At 42.8% G+C, this 24,270-nt stretch overlaps 1 protein-coding gene across 2 annotated transcripts in view; it reads left to right on the top strand.

Moving 5' to 3' along the window:
- The window catches only part of bnc2 (basonuclin zinc finger protein 2), an 87,858-nt gene that overhangs the window by 60,536 nt on the left and 3,052 nt on the right, over positions 1 to 24,270 (top strand). For both annotated transcript variants that reach the window (XM_085355831.1, XM_085355830.1), the window contains exon 4: positions 17,392 to 19,790. In XM_085355831.1, the coding sequence (XP_085211957.1) occupies positions 17,392 to 19,790 (2,399 nt within the window). The remainder of the gene's footprint in view (positions 1 to 17,391; positions 19,791 to 24,270) is intronic.

Raw genomic sequence — 24,270 nt, forward strand, 5'->3', positions numbered from 1 at the left:
GCCCAAGGATATTTGGCATGCAGACTAGGGGAAGCCGGGAATCGAACCACCAACCTTCCGATCAGTAGATGACCTGCTCTACCACCTGAGCTACAGCCACCTGAGCTACAGGGTAGGAAATGTCTGGTTTGCTTTTTGAGTTAGGCAAAATCTCTTTTGTCTATTTGTTATGCAGACTGCTGTAAAGGTTGAGGACCTCCGAGACTTAAATGTTTGTATCAAGGATATCTTATGGGATATGAAAAAAGCATATTGTGGCCTTTTTTTCCAACACAGTATGATTTGAGAGCTAAAAATAGACAGTTCCAGGCACCGTTTCTGGCTGAGCGTCAGAAGCTCACCCTTGTGCAGCAGTGGAATGAATTCCTCGGTATTATGACCACATCAGTTGCTTCAGCTCTTTGAAATAAATGCAGCACACAGTCCCTTTTTTTTTTTTTTTTTTTTGCTGTTATCAGAGCGTCAGCCCAGCCACCTTCTCCCTTTATGGTCATGTTTTGCTAATCTTGCTACTGGCCTGCATGTTTTAAGTTGAAACAGGTGCTGCAGTTAGAACACAATCTTGTATTATTGCAAGCACCTCAGCGCATACTCCTACAAAAGCTGTGTTTTCTTTGCAGATTCCTTTCTTGGCCATGACGCCGGCACCTTGTTTCAGATGAGTTAGAGACTGAAAGAAAGGGGAACATTAAAGTTGGTTTGATATGGGTGACATTTTATATATCGACTTGCTAGGGGTTAGATATACTCGTCAGTGCTCCAGAAAGCATCCATGTGCTCACACTAAACCAGTCAAGACTAAAGTCACGTCACAGCTCATCATTTCTTTCTTTCTTTCTTTTCCCCCTCTATCCGCTGTGTGCGTGTTAGCAGGTAGGTGAGTGTTACTGTCTGCCTTAAAATCAAAGAGATATAAAGTAGCCTAAAAATCAATCTGGCACAAGACCCAGCGAAGGTTTCGGCTTTGGTCCCCTCAGCCACCCTCCTCTCTCTTGCCTTTTCTTCCATTTTTATGTCTTAGGATAGAGAGATTAAAGGGAGGGCATGTCTCAACCCTGAAGAACTACCATCAGTCAAAGATGAGCAGTGCCAAGCTCCTCTCTGTCTCCTCTTTCTCTGTCTCTCTATCTGTTGAATACACAGCTTCCCCTGGCGCTCTTTGGCCCCTCTCTTCATCCATAGCCCACTCGCACACACATCACACCCATGATTTACTGTCATAAACTCTCATCTGTGTGCCTTTATGCATGGATGTGAGTCAGTCTGTGTGCATGTGTGTGTACATATGTGATCTTTGCATGGCAGCAGCCACATCAAATACACTAAAGAAGCACTCCTCTGAGACATTACCCCATCCATTCACATCCCCCCACAGTGATTCCAATGCAGCAAAAAAATAAAATAAAAGTCAAACATTTCAAAACCTGAAAAAAATAATAAATAAAAGAAAAGGCAGACTACATCTGGCACAATGTCTGCACTTAAGTTTTCCAAGTATGTGTCTGGGGAGGAGATCTAGTGGGACGGAGCCCGAGTCGGCTTGGAAGCAGTAGAAACGGATGTCACACTGGAAATTTATATAGTGCGGTTCAGGGAGCAACGGCTGTAAATTGACAAGTGATGCTTTTGAGCAGCGTTACCCGTCTGCTTTCTTTTCTCTCATCTTCTATCTTTTTTCCACCCATCTTTTCTTCTTTTAGCATAGCTGTTACCTTTTTACATCTGTGCACGCCCTGAGTGTTATTGTTAACCGGTGAGAGACAAAAACACACCAAAAGGGTAAAGGGGGGGGTGGGCTCTGTGCATAGCCGTGGGGGAAAATTACCTGTATTCCCAGCGTGACATGAAGTCATGACAGACAAAGGCACATCTGAAGCAATCATCTGATCAGAAAAGACGGGGAGCTGTAATACAACAATATGAAAACAAAGTCGCCATGGGAACCTGAAAATGTCAGAAAAAATGTGCTTTAAAAAAATCTGATCAGCTTTAACTACAATTCCTGTCATTTCCTTCTGGAAATTGTTTAATGTGGCCCACACTCTGGGTGTGTGTATGCATCTGTGAACCGACACGTGTGTATACATCTGTGCTAATGTTTGATCGTGCCATTCTACTGTATAAATGTCGCTAATGGCAGCACTCTTCTTCAATAATGCAAGACCTTTTCTCTGTCCCTCCTCCACATCGCATCATGTTTGGAGTGACAGCCAGCGTCCCCTTTCCGCTCAGGCCAACTAAACACGCAGTAACAATTAGAAGACTAGAACACGGGAGGAGGACATTACACTGAAACAGATATACAAAAAGAAGAAACACAACTTACAAATTTGTAGTAATTTGTCAAATTAAGAATTTTTTGGGGGGAAGAGGGGGAGTGAGTTAAACAAGAGCCTCAAGACAAAGACCAGTCATGTTGTTGTGATTCACCAAATTGAAGATTTGATTTGGCCAACATTTTATTCTTCCCTTCCTGAGAGAATAACCATGCATTACACTACAAAAAAAGTCATTTCAAAATAAAACTCCTTAGTTTTTATAGACCTTTACAACGTAAAAGCACAGGTCTGAGCATTTGTCTTACTAAAATAAAAAATATCCTGGTCACAAAATAACAGACACAAACAAAACACTAACATAAAAGTGTTCTAATACTACACAATGTGTTGCAGGAGTTTGAGGAGGACCGCAGAGCTGCAGTTAGCCAAGTACTCCCCAGTTTGACAGTTACAGATTTCAAATGAACATTTTATTAACTGAAAATAATTTTCTATTTTCAAATATAAAAATCCACGAAAATCTTTCTGTGAGCAACAGTCTTCCTGGTCACACTGCCTTATGGTGCGAGCCAGAGCGAAGTCTGCCTGGAAAATGTTCAGCCACAGCATCTGGTAGATTGTGATTTTCATTCACTAACAACGACACACACCAATTGAGAACAGACAGATGCCAAGACGTTGGCTTTGGGAAACATGCTGTCACATCTTGGCCTTCCAGAAAAAGAAAAAAATGGGCAGAAGCATCACCTGGGCGCAGACACGCGACCTCTCTCGCAGTCGCTCCCGTGCACACGCACGTGAAATGTCACAGGCCTGAACGTCAGTGCGGGTGCCAAGAGGATGATGCCCCCTCAGGGTGACAGCTTGATAAGAAGGCTGAATTATACTGTAGCACCCGTGCAGCATGACATGAGTTACTTGCCACCCCTACCTTCTCTCTTCCGCTCTCTCTCTCTCACCCCTCTCATTAACCTCCAGTCTGATTGCCCCCAGGACTCCCTTGTGCTAATTAGAGGGGGAAATATGTCTACGATGCATGCGCCCTGTACAAACGCGAGCGCACAGTTTTGCGCAGCTGACAGAAAGGCTGCTGTAAAGTGTAGGTGTGAGAATCAAAGGCTCGTCTGCTATTGTTTCATGTATGTTCTGAAAGTGTTGGCAACCGCAGGGTTAACCCCAGCAGGTGACGGTTAGCAGCACTGTTGATCCCCCTTTTTTCTCTTTTTACACAGACAGCCTTCATCTCTGGAGTGCTCACTTCTTGATTTAGCTGCGCTTGTCTCAACATGACACAATTAGGGATGAAAGGGATATGAAACTGTGAATTGATCATTTTCACCCTGTCAGTCGCTCTCATTACAAAGGCCATTGCTACAGTACAAACAATTTAACAACAGTTTTTGATGACTAACTCAAATAAGATCTGCAAATTAAACGCACTCGGAAAACATATAATTAACGTAATTCCTGCATGTTTTAATGAGGATTGACCTGTGGTGGTGAGATACTCAGTAGGATGCAGATTATCTGATGGCTGGGGGAATCACTTCACACACACACACACACAGACAAAGGCTCACACAATGACTGTTCCCAGCTCCTTGGCGAATTAAAGCCTATTGACAGAGCGGCAGTGCGGCGTCCTCCGGCGCAGACGTTTCTAATAGCACTTTGACATCTCCATTTAGGAGTCCTTTTGTGTCCTAGGGAGCAATTTATGAATAACGAAAGGGCCTATTTTCTTCTTTTGTTTTACATGCTGTTAGGGACAAGCATGAGCTGACACAAACATGTTTTGGGAGTTGTACAGCAAATAGCCATTTGTACCTGGACTGGAGCTGGGGACAACTGGGGAAGGAATAAAAGAGTGGCCGGTATGGACCGAGAGAGGCGCGGAGGAGTGTGTGGAGCGGCCGGGTAAAAGGGAGGGTATATAAGAGCACTTGAGTGCCAGCATAGATGTAGTCACTTCTCCCTGTGGACAAAAACAGGCCCCTCTGCACCATGGCATGATTTTTCACTTTAGCAGGCAGCACTCAGTACTCCTCCTTCAGTCCTCCTCTTCTTTCTCCTCTTCTCTCAGTCCCTGCGTGCTTCAATGATTCCATCATTCCCTTTCATTCACTCTTGACTACAAGGGGCACGAGTGTGCGCTCTTGCACACACACACACAAACACACTTTGACCCATTTGCCCCCCCACCCGCCTTGGGTAGTAAATAATTCCATTGTGAGGGCCATTAGCGAGTATATCAAGGGTTAAGAGGGGAAATGCACAGGCAGTCAGATGGGCGATTAGACAATAAGAAGATGAAACGTCTACTATTGTTGTGTTGCTTATTGTTTCACAGAGCTCACATTAGACCTGTGGCTAATTCATAAGCTTAATGTCCTTTTATCTGCCCCCCTTTTTTTGTCAGCTACATGCTGCAATGATGAAGACATTTACACACACGCGTACACAGACACATACACACATTGTTTTGTAGTGCGACCTTATTCGCATATGGCAGCCGGTTTCTGCCAAAATCTAATGATGAACAGACCTGCTTCCCATCACCATGTAGAATTCAACATCCCTTCAGACTAAAGGAAACGTAAGCTCCAATTGTGTAAAGCACAGAGGACGGAGCCAAAACATGTCGTCTGTCCTCCTGCATTCCTGCGGCAAAACCATGCTGTTTCGCTTTAATGCTCTGCGTTCCCGCACGAGGATGAGGGCTTACAACAACGCCATATTAGTCAAAGACTGCACCTTACATGGCTACACCACAGTCTTTAAAAGTGACATAGCCCTTAAAGAATTAGTGTCACCAAGCCAGAAACCTCACTACAAAGACCGAGTCTGAGCCCTACGGTGAATGTTAATTGTGTGTAGATGTGTGCTAGCGCATGACCCGCGTGTTTGTGTTTCTGTATCGCAGAAACGGCCTGCAGTGAATCCTATGCACATGAACTTGTAGACACACTAACTGGTCCTCTGAGCCTTTAGTTCAGCCACTGTCAGAGGGAGCCTTGTATTTTTCCACAGGCATGTCAGAGGATTACACAGTCCCTCTGCTGTTTCACTGACCTCCCCCTTACACACACACACACACACACACATCAAAGCAGCCCAGCGTATAGTGCCCAGCACTGAGGCACACTTGCCCATTCACTCAGCAGGCCGCTGGCACACACTCCACATCTGCCTGCAGGGATTGCCAATGGCAAGTATGGCCTCTGTGAGTGCATGTGTGTATAATGTGAGTTTGCTTACAAGGAAAACACAACATATGCTTTTTGTCTGCCGCATGTGTGAGAAGAGAGTGTTTACAACTAGTGATGCGACACATTTTGTGCAAGCAAGTGGAAGTGGAAAAAAAAAGAAAGAGGAAAAACCCCCAACTTTCTTTTGTTTTTTTCAAAGTGTCATATTGTAGCCATTTCAGCCGAACAAACAAACAAAAAAGAAGGCCTCAGTTTCTATTTCGTTGTAGTCTGCCAAAATATGGGGCTAGAAAACAAGCATTTATCATGGAGTGTAACACATTTATTCCAAAACCAGGTTCCAATCATTTTATTTAATAATCACAATGTTGCGTAAACAGGAAATTGTGTCTCTCTCTGAAAGCAGCATAAGGATCAGACAATTCCCAGCACTATTAACAATCAAACATGTGTTTATAATCACTAGTTTGCTATATAGGAGGGAAAATTGGATGCAGAAAGGTGTTTTGGACTCAGCCAAATAGGTACATACAGTATAAACAGGTACAGATTTATATGCAACATAAATTATTAAACACTGAGGCACATTGGCTGAGGGGAAGATAATATGTGAATAATCTCTGATCAATATATAGAGTTTAATGGTAACGTGGTTTCTAATTACGCCCCCATTTGACCACACACTCACCTCTTCGCCCACCTTTTTGTTTTCTTCGCCTTTCTAAGCTCTGCTCCCATCCCACTCTTCCCCTGTCAGCCGCTTTGGCCTACACACAGGGCAACTATGCGAGCACAATACAAATCAATGGGTTCACACATTAACACGCAGACACACAGCAGACAAGGTAAGCGCTCCAAGACCGCTAACCCAAAAACCTCTAGCCCTCCAGGTTGATCAATAGCCAGAAAAAAAGCATTAACGGCCCCTCGCACTCTTTCCATCTCTCTTATTCTACACTAATCACTTTCTCGATGTTGCCTCCCTCGCCCTTTCCCCCTTTCTTCTGGTGTAGGGAGGAAAGTTTATTTCCCAGAGCTCCTTAGAAATCCCAGAAGCCTGCATGCCCCCATCTCACCTCCAAGCCACAGCCAGACACCCAGTTAGATGCTATTACTATCGTCAGCTCCCCCCCCCCCGCTCCATCCCAACAAGACGCAGACAGAACCTGGACATTAGTTAATCCATACTTATTGCATCTGGGTTCCTCTCACAGCCTTGTAATTCATATGGAGAGACATATTAGCGCGACATATTAGGTTGGCACAGGTCTACGAGGTGAGATGCTAGGCTGACACTAAATCGACTTAGCCGAAGCCTCACGGGATGTTGTAGGGCACTGCTGCTAGCTGACGACTAGGGCACGGTCTGCCTGTATTGAGTTTCAGTGATGGCTGTTTAGCTTGTAGTGCTACACGGGAAAGAGAGAGGGATGGGGAATGGAAGGTGCTCTGGCTCATTGCGTTTACTGACAGGAACCCTGTGGACCGCAAGGCTAAAGAGATCAATAGCATTGCACTGCACAGCACTACCAGACCAGGGCAGACCCAAACACAGGAAGATTGGATTACACTTAAATCAAGAGAAGCTTACGCCGTTATCAACACAGCACAAACACATTCAATTTGCACTTAAATTTTAGATAACTATTTAATTTTCTGATATGCTATCATATCCCATTTCTAAATGTTTTCTATGCAAATTTCTGCTGTATATTTGTGCAAAAACAAATGTGCAATCTGTCCCAACTTTTGATAGACACGCTCACAGGTTATCATTATTATTATTATTATTTTTTGGTCTGGCGATCCTGGAGCTGAGCCTCCAGGTGGTCCTACATCCCCTCTCTGAACAAACAAAACAGTGGTTTGCTCCACTTCCCTCATGTCACCGGGGCCACGTGCAGACATTGTCTGGCCCACCCGGCCTGCCAGGGATTTGCTGGGTCACAGAGTTGACATTTATTAAAGGAAGTAGCATGGAGAGTTACGGGGAGTTGACAGTCCTCTCATCACGTTGCACTGTAGAATTCAGAGACTTACGCGGTACACACCCGTCTCTGTTTTCAACAATGAAAGAAACAACGACTCCGTTAAGCACTGTATGACCCCCCTGAGAATGACAGCTTCCATTTCCCCTGAACAGTGCCACTGGGTTTAGAGTACAGGGTTTAGGGTATAAACCATTTTAAAAAGAGCCCAAACTTGCAGCTAAGTATAAAATATGTTTGATTAGAAGGCAAAAAAGGTCAAATCCTAAGAATACAAATAATGTGAAAATCTAAATTACTCTAAGTGGTCAGTATGAATGATGGTGAATGAATATTTGTGGGCCGCAAGGGGAAATGCAGAGTTTAGTGAACCATGAGGAACAATGAAAATCTAAAAAGGAGAAGTTGAGTGAAATGGATTGAGTGTGTTGAGGACCAGATGTGCTGTGGATGGATCAAACATCTGCTGGCTTTGAGTCCTGAATGCCCCCTCCCAATCATCCACCCGTTCTCTCCATGCTTCATGATAAACTTTCACACTTTGCTATATGTAAGCTGACACATCTTTTAACTGTTTAGCTTCATCCCGAGCACTAGAAATGAAAGTTATTCGCTTGAGGTGTGACACGGCATATATCCACAAACATGTATGGAGAATTTTTAAAAAAAAAGAAAGAAAAGAAAAGAAGTGCGTTGAAATTTTAGAGCGCATATTTGATTCTCTTTTTCTGTTATTGTTCTCCATTTTGTATGTTTTGATGGTCTAGAGCTTTTCTTGGTGTATAAGTTACAGTACAAAGAGGCAGCAGCAGATGGTAATGGTGTTTATTTTTGCAGTAAGTAATCACCATTCTGGAACTTATGACAGTAGACAGGCCCAGGGACCTGGAACCATTCCCCGTGAGACCTGAGCACCACTTCCTGTTGTACCCACATAATCGCAGACGCAGACATACACAATCATGCACACGCACAAAAAAACCTCCTCTGGGCCAATGGCTTTGTGAGCCCCTGGGCCACAGGGATAGATGTGCTCTGGCACATAGGTTGGGGTAGTGTAAATTACACTGCAGCCACACTGGCACCATTCACGTCCAAGATGAATGAGCCAAGTTACATGCCAGGCAACAATTCTAGTGAGGGAGTTTAAAAGAGGAAGACCGCGCCGTTTGCAAGTGGGGAGCATTTTACTTTGTCGGGGCGCTATTTCACTCGCAAAAACAATATTCTACACATACTTACAGACGTCCGTCATAATTACGGAAGTGCTACTAGTGTTTTCCACTCTCAGATACTTGCCTTTGACGTCTCATGTCATCTCACTCTAATAACAAAGCGCAGTTTTAAAATGTCTGTTTCGCTCACATGATTATTCAGTTTAACTGACAACCAAACAAATCAGCATACCACAACTACTTTCAGCCTTTTTTCTTCAGTTTACAAAATACATTTCTAAATGGTTTTCATTTTTAATTTGTGCGTTGATGCAGTCACTGTTCTCCCACTCACCCCTCAACTATACACACGTAAAAACAATGAAAAATATATTTTCAGTCTTGAAAAACTGTGACACCGCAAAAGACTTCAAATAGATTTATACAGGAATACCCTGCAGAAGGCCCTCCACTTTCTTCTTCTTCTTCTTTATTTTTTATAAACCGTCCTTTCAAAGATTAACTGTTGGCCCGTCTGCTTTATTAGACAGTTCAAAGTAAAAACAAACAGAAAGAATGTGACCGTATCGGAGAGAGTAATAACAGTTGATTTAAACCCCAGGATTTCGAATTTGCATGGTCAGCTACGAAGCCAACCAAAACATAAAAACGCACTGAAAAATCCGAAAAAATCCGAGCCCTTATCCAGCAGTTACTGATATGTGTTCCTCCTTTATTTTTTGAAGGCCAGCATAATATACTCGCGTTATAAGTGATTTATAATTACAGAGTCCCGAGCAACATTTTGTTGCCAGTTCCAAACAGCCTGTATCATAGATTCTTAGTTAATATGACAGACACAGATTCCTTTGGGGCACTCAGACCCCCTAGTGGCCCTTGCTCCATATGTGATTCAGTCTGGCAGTGAAATACTGTCAGGGAAAGGAGTGGGGTGGAGGGGAAGGTACCGGAGAGAGATAGGCTCGAGTTAATGGTCTTGCATCTTCCTGGCAGCATGTCAATAATGGCTCTGATCACATTAAATAAAGAGTCCATTAGCTTATTCTCTTTCCTCCTGCATGCTCCACAGCAGAAGCACAGGAGAAAGCTGAAAAGCTCTTCTAATGCAGTGTGTCTGCATGTTACAGACACCTCTATCTGTTTCCAGCTAGACCAAAACAAAATGACTTGGGAAGTTTACCTGCAATCCATTATCTGTTCTCTGCTTCCTTTTACACGCTAACGTGGAAGTGATGTGTTGATTATGTTGTTGAGACTTTTGCTGACATTTTGGGACGTAGGTCATATACCTATGTGGACAAGTTATCATATATTGATTGTATTAGCTGCAGACCCTTTAGGTTTAAGCTTTACTTGAGTTTAAGTGTGTTTACTAACCTACAGTAGCGATAGAATGTGATAACGTGTGTTACACAAAAGAAGAAAAGAAAAGATTTATACATCAAGACACAGTGCAATAATATAAGCATGTAGCCAAAGAGCAAATTGTGAGCATATGTTAATACACCTTCTATATGCCTGCTTCCTGCCAAAATAGTAATCAAGACAAAGGAGATGTGATATAAGACTGAAATGAAAGCATTTCGACCAATACACACACACTGGACAGACAGAGCATTTCTCAGCCGCCTCACTGCTCTCCATTGGCCCTGGAGGGAGCGCAGAGGCCCCCACATCTGTCTCCCAGGCCCACGACAGACCTGGCTGCTGTAGCCCGACCCAGGAGATCACACGAATCATCCTCAATTAATGTGAACCATCAGGCATCCCCTCGCTGCCTCTATCACTCCACCCTTCTTCTCTGAGGCGTCCCCTCTAGCTCAGTGCTGGGTCTGCTGAGTTTTACGCATTGACCACAGCTACGGTTCCTTAGCACAGCTGGGTGAAGTAAGCCAGTGTTTTTTGCGTGTGTTATTGTGCACTTTGTGCAAAGAGACAGGGAATCAATACATCAGCCCAGTCCCAAATGCTGCTCACATGTAAGTGCTGCGAGGCGGTTCTTCAGAGGTTCTGAACTTAGAGAACAGCCGACATTGCTCTGCAGTGCACCGGGGCCTGAAATGGCTTCCATGTGCTGCCCCATCTGCACCTCTGCTGGGCTGTGGCCAAAGGACTGTCCTTTCCATTTTTTTAAAGACACTGAGTGCCGGCTTTTAACAAGCACAATGGTGGTGGTGGATGTCAGGAGAGTTAGATGAGTCAGAGGTTAGGAGACCTAAAATGACGGATTTGTTTTCAAAAACAGATAATGAAAAAAGACAAGTCGGCGGAGAGCGAAATGGAAGCTGTTTACTGAAAGCCACCTGGAACATTGTATGTGCCAGGTTGTGACTCACTGTCTGTGGTAAAGTATTCTATAATAACCCCCCCCCCCCCCCCCCCCCCCACGTTCCCCTCCCCTCCATCCTCGTCATCCGCAACACTATAAATCTTACTCCAGTCGATTAGTGTGCCCTTAGCAACAACCAACACGCAGTCATGAATTTTTAACCAAAGCCTGAGTTAAATCAGGTTGAGAGGTGAAAGAAGGGTATCTTGTGGCCTGCTGCTTGATCAGTGTGTCTGGTATAGCTAAATAAGCCCCGTGGCCTCTTCATATTTACTCACACCAGAGCCCGGCAAACAGCGCTCTCGGCCAGTGATGAGAATTATATTGACCAAGGCAATGCCCTTTGCACGGTTGTTAATTATATGATAAAGCAAGCATAAAACTTGAACAGATATGTTCCAGATTCTAATCAGTAATGTAAGTTCAAGCCTAGTAAAATCTAACATTCTTTCAATCAGATCTTTGGATCCAGTATTTTATTCCAAACTAAGCTGGTACTTGTGAAAATTATTTTTATTTAGCCATTTCTAAAGTATCCCAGTAAAGCTGTTTGTGAAATTCCAGTCACATGAATGGATGCTGTTTACATTTTGCAGTCTAAAGTACTATAAGCTGTCATACACATTACATACATATCTTACTCTTCTTTGTGAAATGCCTGTCCCTGCAATAAGCATGCACTGATTTCTGATTGCTCCACCAGAATACTGCTGTGTGTCTACTTATATTAATAAATATATAGTAGTGCATTCACTAACTTTCACCATATAAGATGCAACTCAAGCTTCTGCAGCATTGAAAACATCAAGCATATAGGGCGCATACACGTGGTCAAAATAAATTCTTCTGATCTGCAGATCATAAATGAGGAAATTACCAAGATCACAGTTCAAATTTCCACCTCTACGATTCTTTGAAATGTCCTCCACCCACGTCTGGACGTAGCTACTGTTACTGATTTCCCTGTGGTTCATCACAGGGGAAGAAGTAGAGCTGGTTGTTCACACATGACCTCTGACCTACCATTGGGAAGCCAATGGGGAAGCGTCCTGTGTCTTGGGAGCTCTTGCCCTCTGATGTGATGGCTCCAGGCAGTGGGCTTTGCGTGAACCCATCACCCATGGCACTGCTTGCCACTAGATATGCTGCATTATTCATACAGCCCAATACAGGGTGGGGAGAGAAAGAGAATATGGAAAAGGAAGCATGAAGGTTCAAGACCTTCTCAGATCACAAGGAACTTCTGCTTAACCTCCATTGAAGTGGCGGACACAGGAATAGAGCAGGGTTGTTGTTTTTTTTGTTTTTTTTTAAAGAACTGGATCTGAAAGCAGGACTGGAGATCAATGGGGATTCCCCCGAGGTTAAATGGAGATTGCATTCACTGTAAGGTGATTGGTGAATCAATGTGGTTCCCATGGTTTGGTTTGCCATTGTGAAAATTGATCCTGACTAATACAAGCAAATGCTCTTATGATCAGTACAGATATTTTTGTGAACGAGTGTAGCCATCTTTATGCACAGACTCTACATTAAACAGTGGGCTATACGAGGGTAGGCATCCTCCCATTTAAGTTAGTACACACTATAGTGCTTTAGTTAACCCAATTATCTGATCTTTGATGAATCAGTTGCAAACAGGGACAGAAAAATCATCACATTATCTCTAGATTAACTCCATTATATTCTATCTGCTTATTAGCCTATGGATACTAAATATAATTATCAATTATTTGCAGCACATGAAATCATTTTAACCTTTTTAGATCAGAATAACGGTCTGTCGAGTTGACCAATGAGCTCCTGCCCCTCTTTATGTGATATTAAGTGGTGATCCCTGCCCAAAAACTAGTAGCTTACTTTCTGCAGCTCCTTTACTCAGTAGGGATCGCCACAGTGGGTCGCTGCTGATTTGCACCTTTCCTGATGCAGCAGTAAATGGATTTATGTCTCCTCCCGGGATCAAACCAGGGAGCTTTTGCTTGCTTGGGAAATGCGTAAACCGCTACACTGTGTATCCACTCTGCCCAAGAACTAGTAATATTATGAATCCAGCCTCATCTCTAGAGCAATAAATTCAATAATTCCCAAACAGGATATTTTTTGCACCGTGATCTGCACGCTGTTAACAAATTATACAATGCCTTTTCAGCCAAATTAAGGTAGCGATTACACTAAACAGTCATTAAATGTCGACTAAACATCAAGTGTGTTAGACCAAGCTGTCTCCATTAAGTTTCCCAAAACTGAAAAAATGCTTGGAGTTTTATCTACACCCTCTTCACAGATAGTACAAAAAGGGTATTTTCTTCTGACTGTCAAAAAGAATGAATTTTTTCCCTCATTACAGTAACACTGCAGGACATCAGCAGTAATAATATGTCAGTAAACCAATCAAGCAGTCGACCTGAATCCCTTCTTCGTCTCTACTGTATACAAAAGTATAAGTGTAACACTGTGTATTTGTAACATTCCCCCTTTTCCCCCAAAGCCTGGCTCTCTCTCTTTCTCTCTCGCTCTACTGCTTTCTGAAGAGACTCGGTCAGTGAGTATGATAGGTGATGATTAGTGAAAAGCATATACATGTTAAGCTGTTAATCCCTAATGCACACCATCCACTATAACAATGCTGCTCACCCCAGCTTTTAATACAGCCCAGCACATAAACTTCTAATTGCATAATTGCCTGATTTGTTTTAACTGACACTGGTACTGGCCCATGACAAGGCCATCATTTGCTCATCCTCATTGTCAGCAATCTGCAAGGTAGATGCCCAACTACACACCCACTACACAACATCCAGCACCACCACGGTAATAGAGGCGGCGGTGAATTAAGAATGCGTTGCGGCAGTGCAGAGATGAATAAATACAGCAGTTGCCAGATTAATTCTGAGAGACGTGGAGGGAGGCAGATAAAATAAACTAACAGCAGAAGCTGTCCACCAGATAAAGTGGGTACCCCATCGTCTCTCTGCTGTAATTATTGGCTAATAGTCATTAACCTGGCAAACAGAGGTTTAGCTGCATTGTTTAAAGGACTCTGGGATGGATAATGACAGACTAATATGTCATAGCACTAGGGGAGATGGGGGAGGGGTGGATTAATGAGATTTTACTGGAGGGAGTGTACAAGAAGAGGTGGGGCACGACTGGAAAATATAGGGGGAAGAGGGCCACATTAAGCTAATTGGAAGATGAGTGCCTACTTGTAAAAGTGCTTCTAATGGCATATTTGTTTCTCTCACAGCATCAGAGGGCTAATGCAGGGGAGTGGAGTTGTGACACTTACGGCAGTGAGGAATACAGGGGACTGTGGTTGTCTGCAAACGTGCGTCCACACACATTAGATGCTCGTTTTAATATAGGAAATCTGTTTTTATTAAAATCATTGATTGTCATTGTTAAATTTTTGGTTCAAATGGATTTTTTTTTGCTGTGATATTTGCAAAATATGTTTTTTCATCAGTTACAATCTGCAGTGGCTTTTTAAAACACACACACACAAAACGTTTGTTGAATGGTTTTTTTTTTTGGCTTAAAGATACATAGCTGCACGTACATGAAGTGAACTACAGTCAAGTGTGTCCTCGTGCATCTTTTTCTCATCAGATTTATCCCAGTTGTGGATTTGTGTTGACGCTGCACCAAGGCTGACCCAGCCCAAACGCATGTTGACTGGCCTCCAAAAGTCAATTGACCAGTGAACGAGGAAGGCCTGGATAGCCTCCACTCAGACAGGGTCCAGTGCATAGCAGAACTGCTGACCTGTTCTGACAGCTGGCTGGCCCTAATGGGTTGCAGTTTGGCCTGTGTCATTGTGTTTGGCTTTTGTTTGTGGGGAAGTGAATGCACATGGTTGGACTAGCAGAGACTTAAATCCATGTCTAAGTTCTGTTTTACTCAATCAATGATTGAGATGGTCAGAAAATCATAACCCACTGAGGCTTATGAACCTGTAAATTTTAGCAGCTTTATTTAATGATATTGCTAACAGCTTCAGACTGTTTCCTGGCATTTATTAATCAGACTTCCATTAGAATTACCTCCTTGTTATTAACTTATCATTCTCATGAATCTTATTTTAATCATGAATTGAACATCAAAGTGGAGAAAATAGGAAACTGATATTTTCATTTTCATTTAATTTAATTAAACATTGCCTGGCTGTAATCCATAAAATGCAAATATTCTTTTGCTGTTTACTGCTCACAAAACAGGCAACATTCAAACTAAGCCAACATTAAAACGGCATTTAAAATATTTCCTGCCTGCAATCAGAGGTGTAACTGTAGGTTACCTTGATGTGTTTCAACATATAACAAAGATTAACATATATAGTTTTTGCCACTAGGAAATATGAATACACCACAGCACTTCTTAGAACTACAATTACTTAAGAAACATCCTGGTTGTGTAACTATTTAAAGATTCACTTTCTAATTTGCTTTCATTTTTTGTTTCAATTAATTCAGATGGAAGTACTAATGCCCAGATGGCCATGCAGTACGAAATAATAGTGTCCAGGCTAGAATTTAAAGTCATACCTCCAGGCTAAAACTCCAGAGCGCACACAGAATGAAAGTGTAAAGTGTTTTTTAATGTATATTTAACAACAAATACCCCAGTGACTATTGATGTTTCGTCTCAGAAGAATCTATTTCTACAGTATATCTGAGGGCATGATATGAAACCACTCACACTTTTATTTTCTCTGCGCTTTTGCTCTTCTTCCTCTGTGTCTCTCCCGTGCTCTTTCTCTCTCTCTTTAGCTGTCTCTCTTTAAACATTTATCTTCTGTTTTCTCCTTACAGGCCCTTTGTGCTTTGTGATGTTGGTTTTTACAGCTTTTTACTCACTAGAGTTGCCATTTATCTTTTATAGATGCCAGCAGCTAGGAGCTCTAAAGAAATGTTACCATTTCAGTGTGACTAATTCTCATCACTTGTGTTGCTCCCTTGATGTCACTTGCGCCTGGTCCCTCAGGAACCAGTGTGTGAACTGCAGTATTTACACTTTCTCTTTCTTTCAACCTGACTATTTCCATCTTGTTCACACAAATATCACATTTTAGAACAACAGCAGAGGAGGCATAAGTGACGAACGCTGTCATTAGTGCTTCAAACCAGAAAGACATAACGGTTCACAGAAGAGGACAAAAGTACAGGGTCGTACTTTCATTTTCAAGATTTGACAAGATTCTTCTTCCAAAGTCCTTCACCGTCTTTTGACATGTGACAGTGTGCACACTTGCAACGAGTCTGAGTTTCTTATTAATGTTCAGCCATTAATAGCACATCTCCAAAAGACACTAGCCAAGCAAAGTGCTCTAGTTGGAGTAAAGCCCATTTCCCACTGGAGCGGTTCTGGTATCCTAGGATGGAAACATGTTTCTCATCATTCCCAGACCTCTAAAAACACAAGAACTGGAAATGACATGGGATGTAATAATTTATCTATTGTTAAATATTGTTATTTTACACTTTTGCTATTTTCATTGGGAGATATTGTCAAATGAATAATTGGTTAAAGACTGACAACAACATGGATATTTATTACACAGGATTTCACCTTCAGTATTTTAAGTAAAAGAAGCTGTGTATTCCTCCAATCTCATTGAAATATTGATCAGATTTCCATTTATAGTTCCGTAGGTTGCACAACATTTAAAACGTCTGGTATAAACACATGATAAATAACTACACTGCCCAATGATAGGAACACGATCTCAATGCTGCTATCAAGGCATCATCAAGCACCTTGAAGAAACACGAGTTTTTACCTCTTTTATTTGAGCATCCAAACCCATTCCTTAAATGCATAGTGTCTTCCCTCAAGCATTTCATTGCCTTGGAGATAGAGAAAGCACTAAGAAAATTGCATGTGAACTACAGTATGGTAGTGAGTTGCATTAATTATTCTATTATTTCTTCTTTTCTTTTTTTTTCTTTCTGGCTCCCACAGTTTTGTAAACATCCCTAGGTGTAGTTTGTGTACAGAGGGAGTCCCTGCAAGAGTTCAGTTCTTTCTCTCAGATTAATATGCCTCCAATGCTTTGAGTCACAGAGACTTGCTAAAAAGACCCACCTCAGTGCTTTTGATTTGTTTGCTTAAAACGTTATTGAACTTGTTACTCTCATCACAGTGTGATTAATGGGCAGATTTTCAGGAAAGATTTCTTCTTAAAAATGAATATGTGAAGAGTATATGGAAAAGAGGGACAGTGGAGGAGGGAGATTTTCAACAAAGCTCTGTTAGTTACTTGTCGCTCCAGGGGCCTCTGAATTTCATGAGCAGAAATGCTCGCTCTCACAAACTAACCCTTGCTCTGTCTTCTCCTTTGACCACACTGATTATTCATGATCAATAAAGTATTTTTGTCTTCTCTCTTGTCTCTTCTGGGGCATCTAGGATGCTGCAGGCAAGGTGCTGGACCGCTGGACCATCATGTCCAGAGAAGAAGAGATCATCACCCTCCAGCAGTTCCTGCGCTTTGGTGAGACCAAGTCCATTGTGGAGCTGATGGCCATTCAGGAGAAGGAAGGTCAGGCAGTTACAGTTCCTTCTTCCAAGACAGACTCCGGGATAAGGACATTCATTGAAAGTAACAACAGGACCCGTAGCCCGGGGCTCCTTACACATCTGGAAAATAGTAGCCCATCCAGCATCCACCATTTTGAAAATATCCCCAACAGCTTAGCCTTCCTGTTGCCCTTCCAGTACATCAACCCAGTCTCTGCCCCCATGCTTGGCTTGCCCCCCAATGGCCTCCCAATGGAGCAATCTGGTCTGCGGCTCCGGGAGCCCAGTCTGCCAAACCAAGGAGAACAAGTGGAAACCAGCGAGTCAGAAGTGTCCCTATCACCATTCCGCACAGGTCCAAGTCCTAGTCGTGGAGCGCTGGGAGCCATTAACAACAACGCCGAACCCAAGACAGAGCCCAACAACCGGGCATCTCCCATCTCACCAACCCCTTCCACCCAGCAGGCTCAACAGCAGCAACAGCAGACACAGCTTCAGCAGCAACAGCCACAGGGCCAACAGCAGTCCAAAAATCAACCTCAGCAACCTAACAGCTTGAGTGACCACCCGGTCCACCGCCATTTCATAAAGGACGAGCAGTCAAAAACAATCACCCATCCTTCCTTTTCCTCCAAGATGCATCGCATGCGCCGCATGGGAGCCACCTCACGCAAGGGTCGCGTTGTCTGCAACTCTTGTGGAAAAACCTTTTATGATAAAGGCACACTTAAGATACATTATAATGCTGTACACTTGAAGATTAAACACCGTTGCACCATCGAGGGCTGCAATATGGTGTTCAGCTCACTACGCAGCCGCAATCGTCACAGTGCAAATCCCAATCCACGGTTGCACATGCCCATGCTGCGCAATAACCGTGACAAGGACCTCATCCGTGCCAATTCTACCACTGGCACACCTGTCATCTCGAGCACCAAGAACGGTGGTTTCACACTCACTAGCCCTGGAAGGCCACCACTGGGCTTCACCACTCCACCTGTAGACCCTATGCTTCAGTCGCCTCTGCAAAGTCCACTGGTGTTCCCCTCCTTGAAATCAGTGCAGCCAGTTCAACCAGTGCCCCCATTCTACCGAACACTACTGTCCCCTGCAGACCTTGTTAGTCCTCCAGTGTCACTGCCCACCAGCCCCATCATGCCCACCACTACCAACAGCACTACTCTGATGGACCAGCAACAGCAGATCCTGGCTGCTGCAGCTGTGGCCTCTCATAATAATGTTCATGTGTCAGATGCAGGACCCATGTCCCACCGTTTACCAACACCTAGTGCCAATCACGACCTCACCAATGGCAGCAGTGACCCCATGCCCAAAAAGAAACCTCGTAAATCAAGCATGCCAGTAAAGATTGAGAAAGAAGTCATTGATGTGGCTGATGAATATGACGACAAAGACGATGATGACGACGATAACATGCACCATAATCACCACCATCACCAGTCATCTCTTCTTCACAACAATGTCAAAATTAACGGAAATTGTAATAGCAACAACAACAGCGCTAGTGGAAATGGGAACCACAGTGGTGGAAGCGGGCAGCAATCCCCTTCCCAGGATGAGATGAGCCCTGGTTTAGCTCTGAGAGGAATGATGAGACAAAGCGAAGATGAATGCCACGAAGGAAATGGTAGTGACAGCAGAGGTGGAGCTGCTGATCTACGCTGCATGGACAGCTTTACCTCTGAGGATCAGGACCACGAGAGAGACTTTGAGAATGAGTCTGAAAACTCGGATTCAAAGATGTTTTACCGTGATGAGCTGATGGATGTGGAGGATCAGCAAAAGCACAGCAGGGTTGGAAGGAGACTGGAAAAGGAACAAGATGATGAGGGTAGCGAGGAAGCTCATTTGAGAAAGGAAATGGAAGGAAAGGGCAACTCCTCACCCTCCCCTCATCACCCTCCCATCAAGATCAAAGAAGAACTCAACGATCCAACTTATGACATGTTCTGCATGGGCCAGTATGGCTTCTATAATGGGGGCATGGCAGCGGCTGCTGCCACTGCTGCAAGCATGGCTGCGCTTCACGAGAGCTTCATCACTTCGATGGGCTATGGTTCCAGCCCACCCAAATTCCTTTCTTCTCGATCACCAGAGGAAGATCCATGTTCAAGTCCTGACCCCAAGATCTGCTATGTCTGTAAGAAGAGCTTCAAGAGCTCCTATAGCATGAAACTGCACTACAAGAACGTGCACCTCAAAGAGATGCATGTGTGCACTGTGGCTGGCTGCAATGCTGCTTTCCCTTCCCGGCGGAGCAGAGACAGGTTAGTGGCACAACTTTGAAAAGTTACTATATATTTTTTAACATTGGCAATCACAGGTAGGTTGGATTCTTATCATCTAATAATTACCTACAGTAGGTCTAAGGTTTTGTTTTATAAGGATCAAACCGTATTAATTAAAAAGACATTGTTTTAAAATGTAGTTCAGTTGTTGTGAGAGATATTTATTTTCATTTCGTGTTAACATGAAATGAGAGTGAAGATGCAGTATTTCAGTACTATATGACATTATCCTCGTTGGCCTCCACTTAACATCTGTTCGCTAACTTGAAACTAAAATGGATTCGTGAACATCTGCTCAGTGTCAAGTCAAAGTTTAGAAAAGCAGGAACACATACACAGACATTTAAACACACACTACCTATCAAGCTTCCAGCTTCAGTGTGTTGTTTACCTGCCCTCACTACCTCACCTTGTCACCGGGAGATGACGGTGCATACATTAACAGACAGCGGTTTGTCAAACCACTGCATTTATTAGCGCATTAAAAGGTGAGGCTAGCTTTACTCACATGGGCTTGTTAGCACATATCAGTGGCACACATGAACTGTGCATGTATGCAGTAGAAACACTGACAGGTGGAGGTACATAACGTCACTAGTGTCCTGGTTAAGGAATGGCTCCCAGGAAAAGACATAGAAATCTTTTTTGCCACAACTTTTCAATTTTAAATTTAACGAGTGGCTTTTATATACAGGTTGAAATCATTTTCATTATACATAAATATCAGCGGTCCATGAATTCATATTTCTGGTGACTGAAAATTGGCCAGTGAACTAATCAACTATATTCACTTGGGCAAGTTATGCACTCATTCAAAATAAAGTATAAAATGACCCTTAAAATATAATTCCAACTCTAAAAAAACTCCAGCATTTTCAGTCTTAACCAGTTGCATGCTTTCATATACTGTATCTTTGATAAAAACCCATCTGCTATATATACCAGGGTTACTCGTTCTGTTCTGCAATGGAGATAGTGATGGAAAACGTTATTATCCAGTATCCGCAACAAGTAAAGCTGACTGCAATTGTAAAATTCATTCTTTCCAGAGGGACTTTTAGATTTTCCTCACAGTTTTGTCTCTCTCACACAATCCCTTCATCACTCGCTCTGTCGCTCCACCAAACTCTCCCCTCCTTTTCTACCCTAAGCTGTTTCTGTGGCATCTGTTCTGAGCACTTTTTGTTAATTAGCAGCATGTAAATAAGGCAAGAGATCCTGGGACTCTATTAGAATAGGTGTGAGAGGAGAACAGAGGCAGGAGAACAAGAGGCAAGTTAGCGTCCGCAAAGGTGCAAACCTGCTGCTTACCTGATGCAGCTGTGCAGACAGCAACGAGATGACAGAACGTGTTATCGTAACATGCGTTGCCTCGGTGTGGTGCACTGCCACCAGTGAGTGCGTTAGCTCCCTTCTCCTGCCCAAGGCAGGGCTGTTCTGCTGTGCAGCATTTGCACTTTCACACGTTCACACTCTCTTGCACACATAAGGGAATATACAAATAGATAAAAAGAAAAGTATTTGCTCTGATACATATTACATCTAAGTATTTAACCACTTAATGATGCAAAGTGTATGACAAAAACAACCAAGTAATTTATCTGAACTTTCAAAAGCTGAAATAAAACTTCACAGACCTTTTATTAGTGGAATCTAACACAAGAAAGTGCTCTGATTTTAAACAGATGTCACAGAAGTAAGCAAAAAAGAAACCGTGCCACTGATAACCTGCAGATATTGCCCAGATTTTTTTTTTTTTTTTTGTTTAGTTGTTTTTTGGTCAATTATGTAATTGAATCCCTTCATACTGGAATTTGTTGACACAACCACATAATAGTTTTGACAGCAGACGACAGACTTCTGTGAAGTAAATGAGGTGACAACAGTGAGGAGAATAATGAAAAAAACAGGAGGAACGCTTGTGTGGGGAAGGTGTCTTTTCACAAATACACAGTTTGATACAAAAACCTGGGTTGAATTTGGTGCTATAACAAGCTCAAAGATGACTTCACAAAGAAAAGATAGCATCTATATGTGAACTCTTCCCTCTTCCTGTGTCAGAATGAATGTGTGCATGTGTGTGTGAAACAGTTTGACACCAACATATACAGTAAATGTCATTCCAACACATACATATATACGACAGAGATCATTTGCAGCAAGGACTAAGTAAAAATAGTGCATCTAAGCCAAGGGTGCACAGTACAGCTGTAGATGTGTAATACACTATTATTTCCATATTTTTCCTGATAGCATGTGGGGCGAATTACTTTGCCGCAGGTTCAAACAGGGAATAAAACAACAGACAGAAGAGCACCGCATAGCTCGAGAAATCCTTGAGCTTTGAGACGAGTCAATACACAAGCCATGCTCTCATCAGATCTGTCCCTGGGTAATCCTTTAATGACATAATGTATGTTTGAGTTTAATGGTAGCAATAAAACGGGAATATAATTTAGCTGTTTTCATCAGAGCATTTGCTCTGATAAGATTAAGAAACTGCACGTACAACTGTATTTGCTCAAAATAATATCTCAAACATTTATTACTAGTAAATTTAATAAGTCAAACTACATTCGTTCTCCTAATTAGATTTTTTTATTTTTTTTATGCAGACACAATCGGTAATAACAATTAATAAGCAGCTCTTTCGGGTGGCTCGCGTTAGACTTGCTAAAACAATACTTAACCCACTGCGAAAAATAAGCAGTGGTTATTTATTTATTGCTTTACAGCAGAGATTACGACATGATACAGCAACAGGAAAGTCCTCTGCATCTCTGATAAGTCCACTCACCGAGTGAAAAGCCACATGCGCGTAAACGCAGCATCAGACACCAGTATCAAAAGCTTGTGCATCAAAGTAAAGAAGAAAACAGAGGTGAGGTCATTTGATCTGCAGAGTCGATGACACTCAGAGCAGGATTCAATGCGAATGCACCACCACATAAAAACATATCACTGGTGTTCAGGCAATGTGGAATAAACAGCGAGACATACAAATCCACATGAAAACATCCCTGCTCGTGGATGCTGTACATACATATTGAACAGGATCATTTAAAGTGCCCTTGAGCAAGCATGTAATGTGTGTGTTTTTAAGTGTTAAACAGAGCAATATGCAGTGCGTGTGTGCATATGCGTGTGCGAGAGTGATTTTAAAGCGGGGTGTTTTCCCTCAGCCTCCTGGCTGCCTGCTGCACGGGGGTAAATGATTGCATATTTATTGTGGGGAGTGAGCAGCGTCGGCACAAGTGTTGAAGAAGCTGCATAATTAACTGCTTGAAAGGCAGGTACCAGTAATCATCACCATTATTAGCCTTTTTAATCATCATTTTTATCTGGTGACAAGATTGCCGTACCTTTCTTTTTTCTTTTTTTAAATAAAAATCAGCCCACGCTAGTTTTATTTTAAACCTTCACCTGAAACATTTTAACCTGCTCCTTCTTTGTCGCTGCAGCAAGCAGGTGATCTCCCTCGTTCGCATTCCCATGGTGCAACCATGCGCAGCACATGGTCCCTGCATGGGCCACTGCAAATGGAGAGAGTGAAGGTTAATTATGTTGGAGAGTTTCTTTCCTCCCCTCTTCTTCCTCTCTCTGTCTCCCTCCTTTTCCCTTGGTCCCCTCACAGCATGTGGGCCTGGCTCCTCCACTCCACAATCAGCTCTCTGTTTGTCTCCTTTTAAACAAAGGGCATGCTGCTAATAGAGAGAATATGTTAGCAAAAGCCACTTACATTAAACTATCTGCTGAATAAAAAGCTTCAAGCATTACATCCCCTTGGTTTATACTGACAGCTTAATTGTGATTCATTTTGAGGAGAATAAAGGGAAATTATTTTATTCTTAGATGAATAACACAGAGACGCCCATGCAAGCTGACTGTCATCATCAGAACGAGTTCTAAAACTGCAAGCGATTTCAAGCTGAAACATGAACATGTACAATAAATTGTTGTTTTTATCTGGTATCAAATGCATATTTAATTTCCACTCACTCATTTCTTCAGGAGTACTCAAAATCATTGTGTGCAGCTTGCGCCGTTCGAGAGGCTGGAGCTATAACAGTGACAGAGAGTGATAAATGTTACTAAAACTCTTGTCCTCCCACTTACACCCAAAACCTCATAATGTACCCCAAATGACAGGAAAGACAAAGAACCACTGGTGCCAGTTTAATACCACTCAGCCTTCTATCTCATTTACACATTATGAGTCATTTAGACAAACATACACACGTGTATATACACACATAAGCGCTGACACAAAAGCAAGGGCAAGGGCCATCAGATGAACCTAAAGATGATTAACGCCGATTGGGACAGGCACACTCTCACTCTGCCTCCTCTGCACAGTCAAAAATGGGCTCTCTGGAGGCCTCCCCCGTCTTTTGGGCGAAGATGAGACTGTCAAATTGGTTTGCAAGCCGCATTACTGGCCAACAGGGAGGTGGAGATG

The sequence above is a fragment of the Diplotaxodon limnothrissa genome, linkage group LG6, assembly GCF_057381915.1.
Source record: "Diplotaxodon limnothrissa isolate DT_005_m linkage group LG6, D_limnothrissa_male_GT1.1, whole genome shotgun sequence".
NCBI lineage: Eukaryota > Metazoa > Chordata > Actinopteri > Cichliformes > Cichlidae > Diplotaxodon > Diplotaxodon limnothrissa.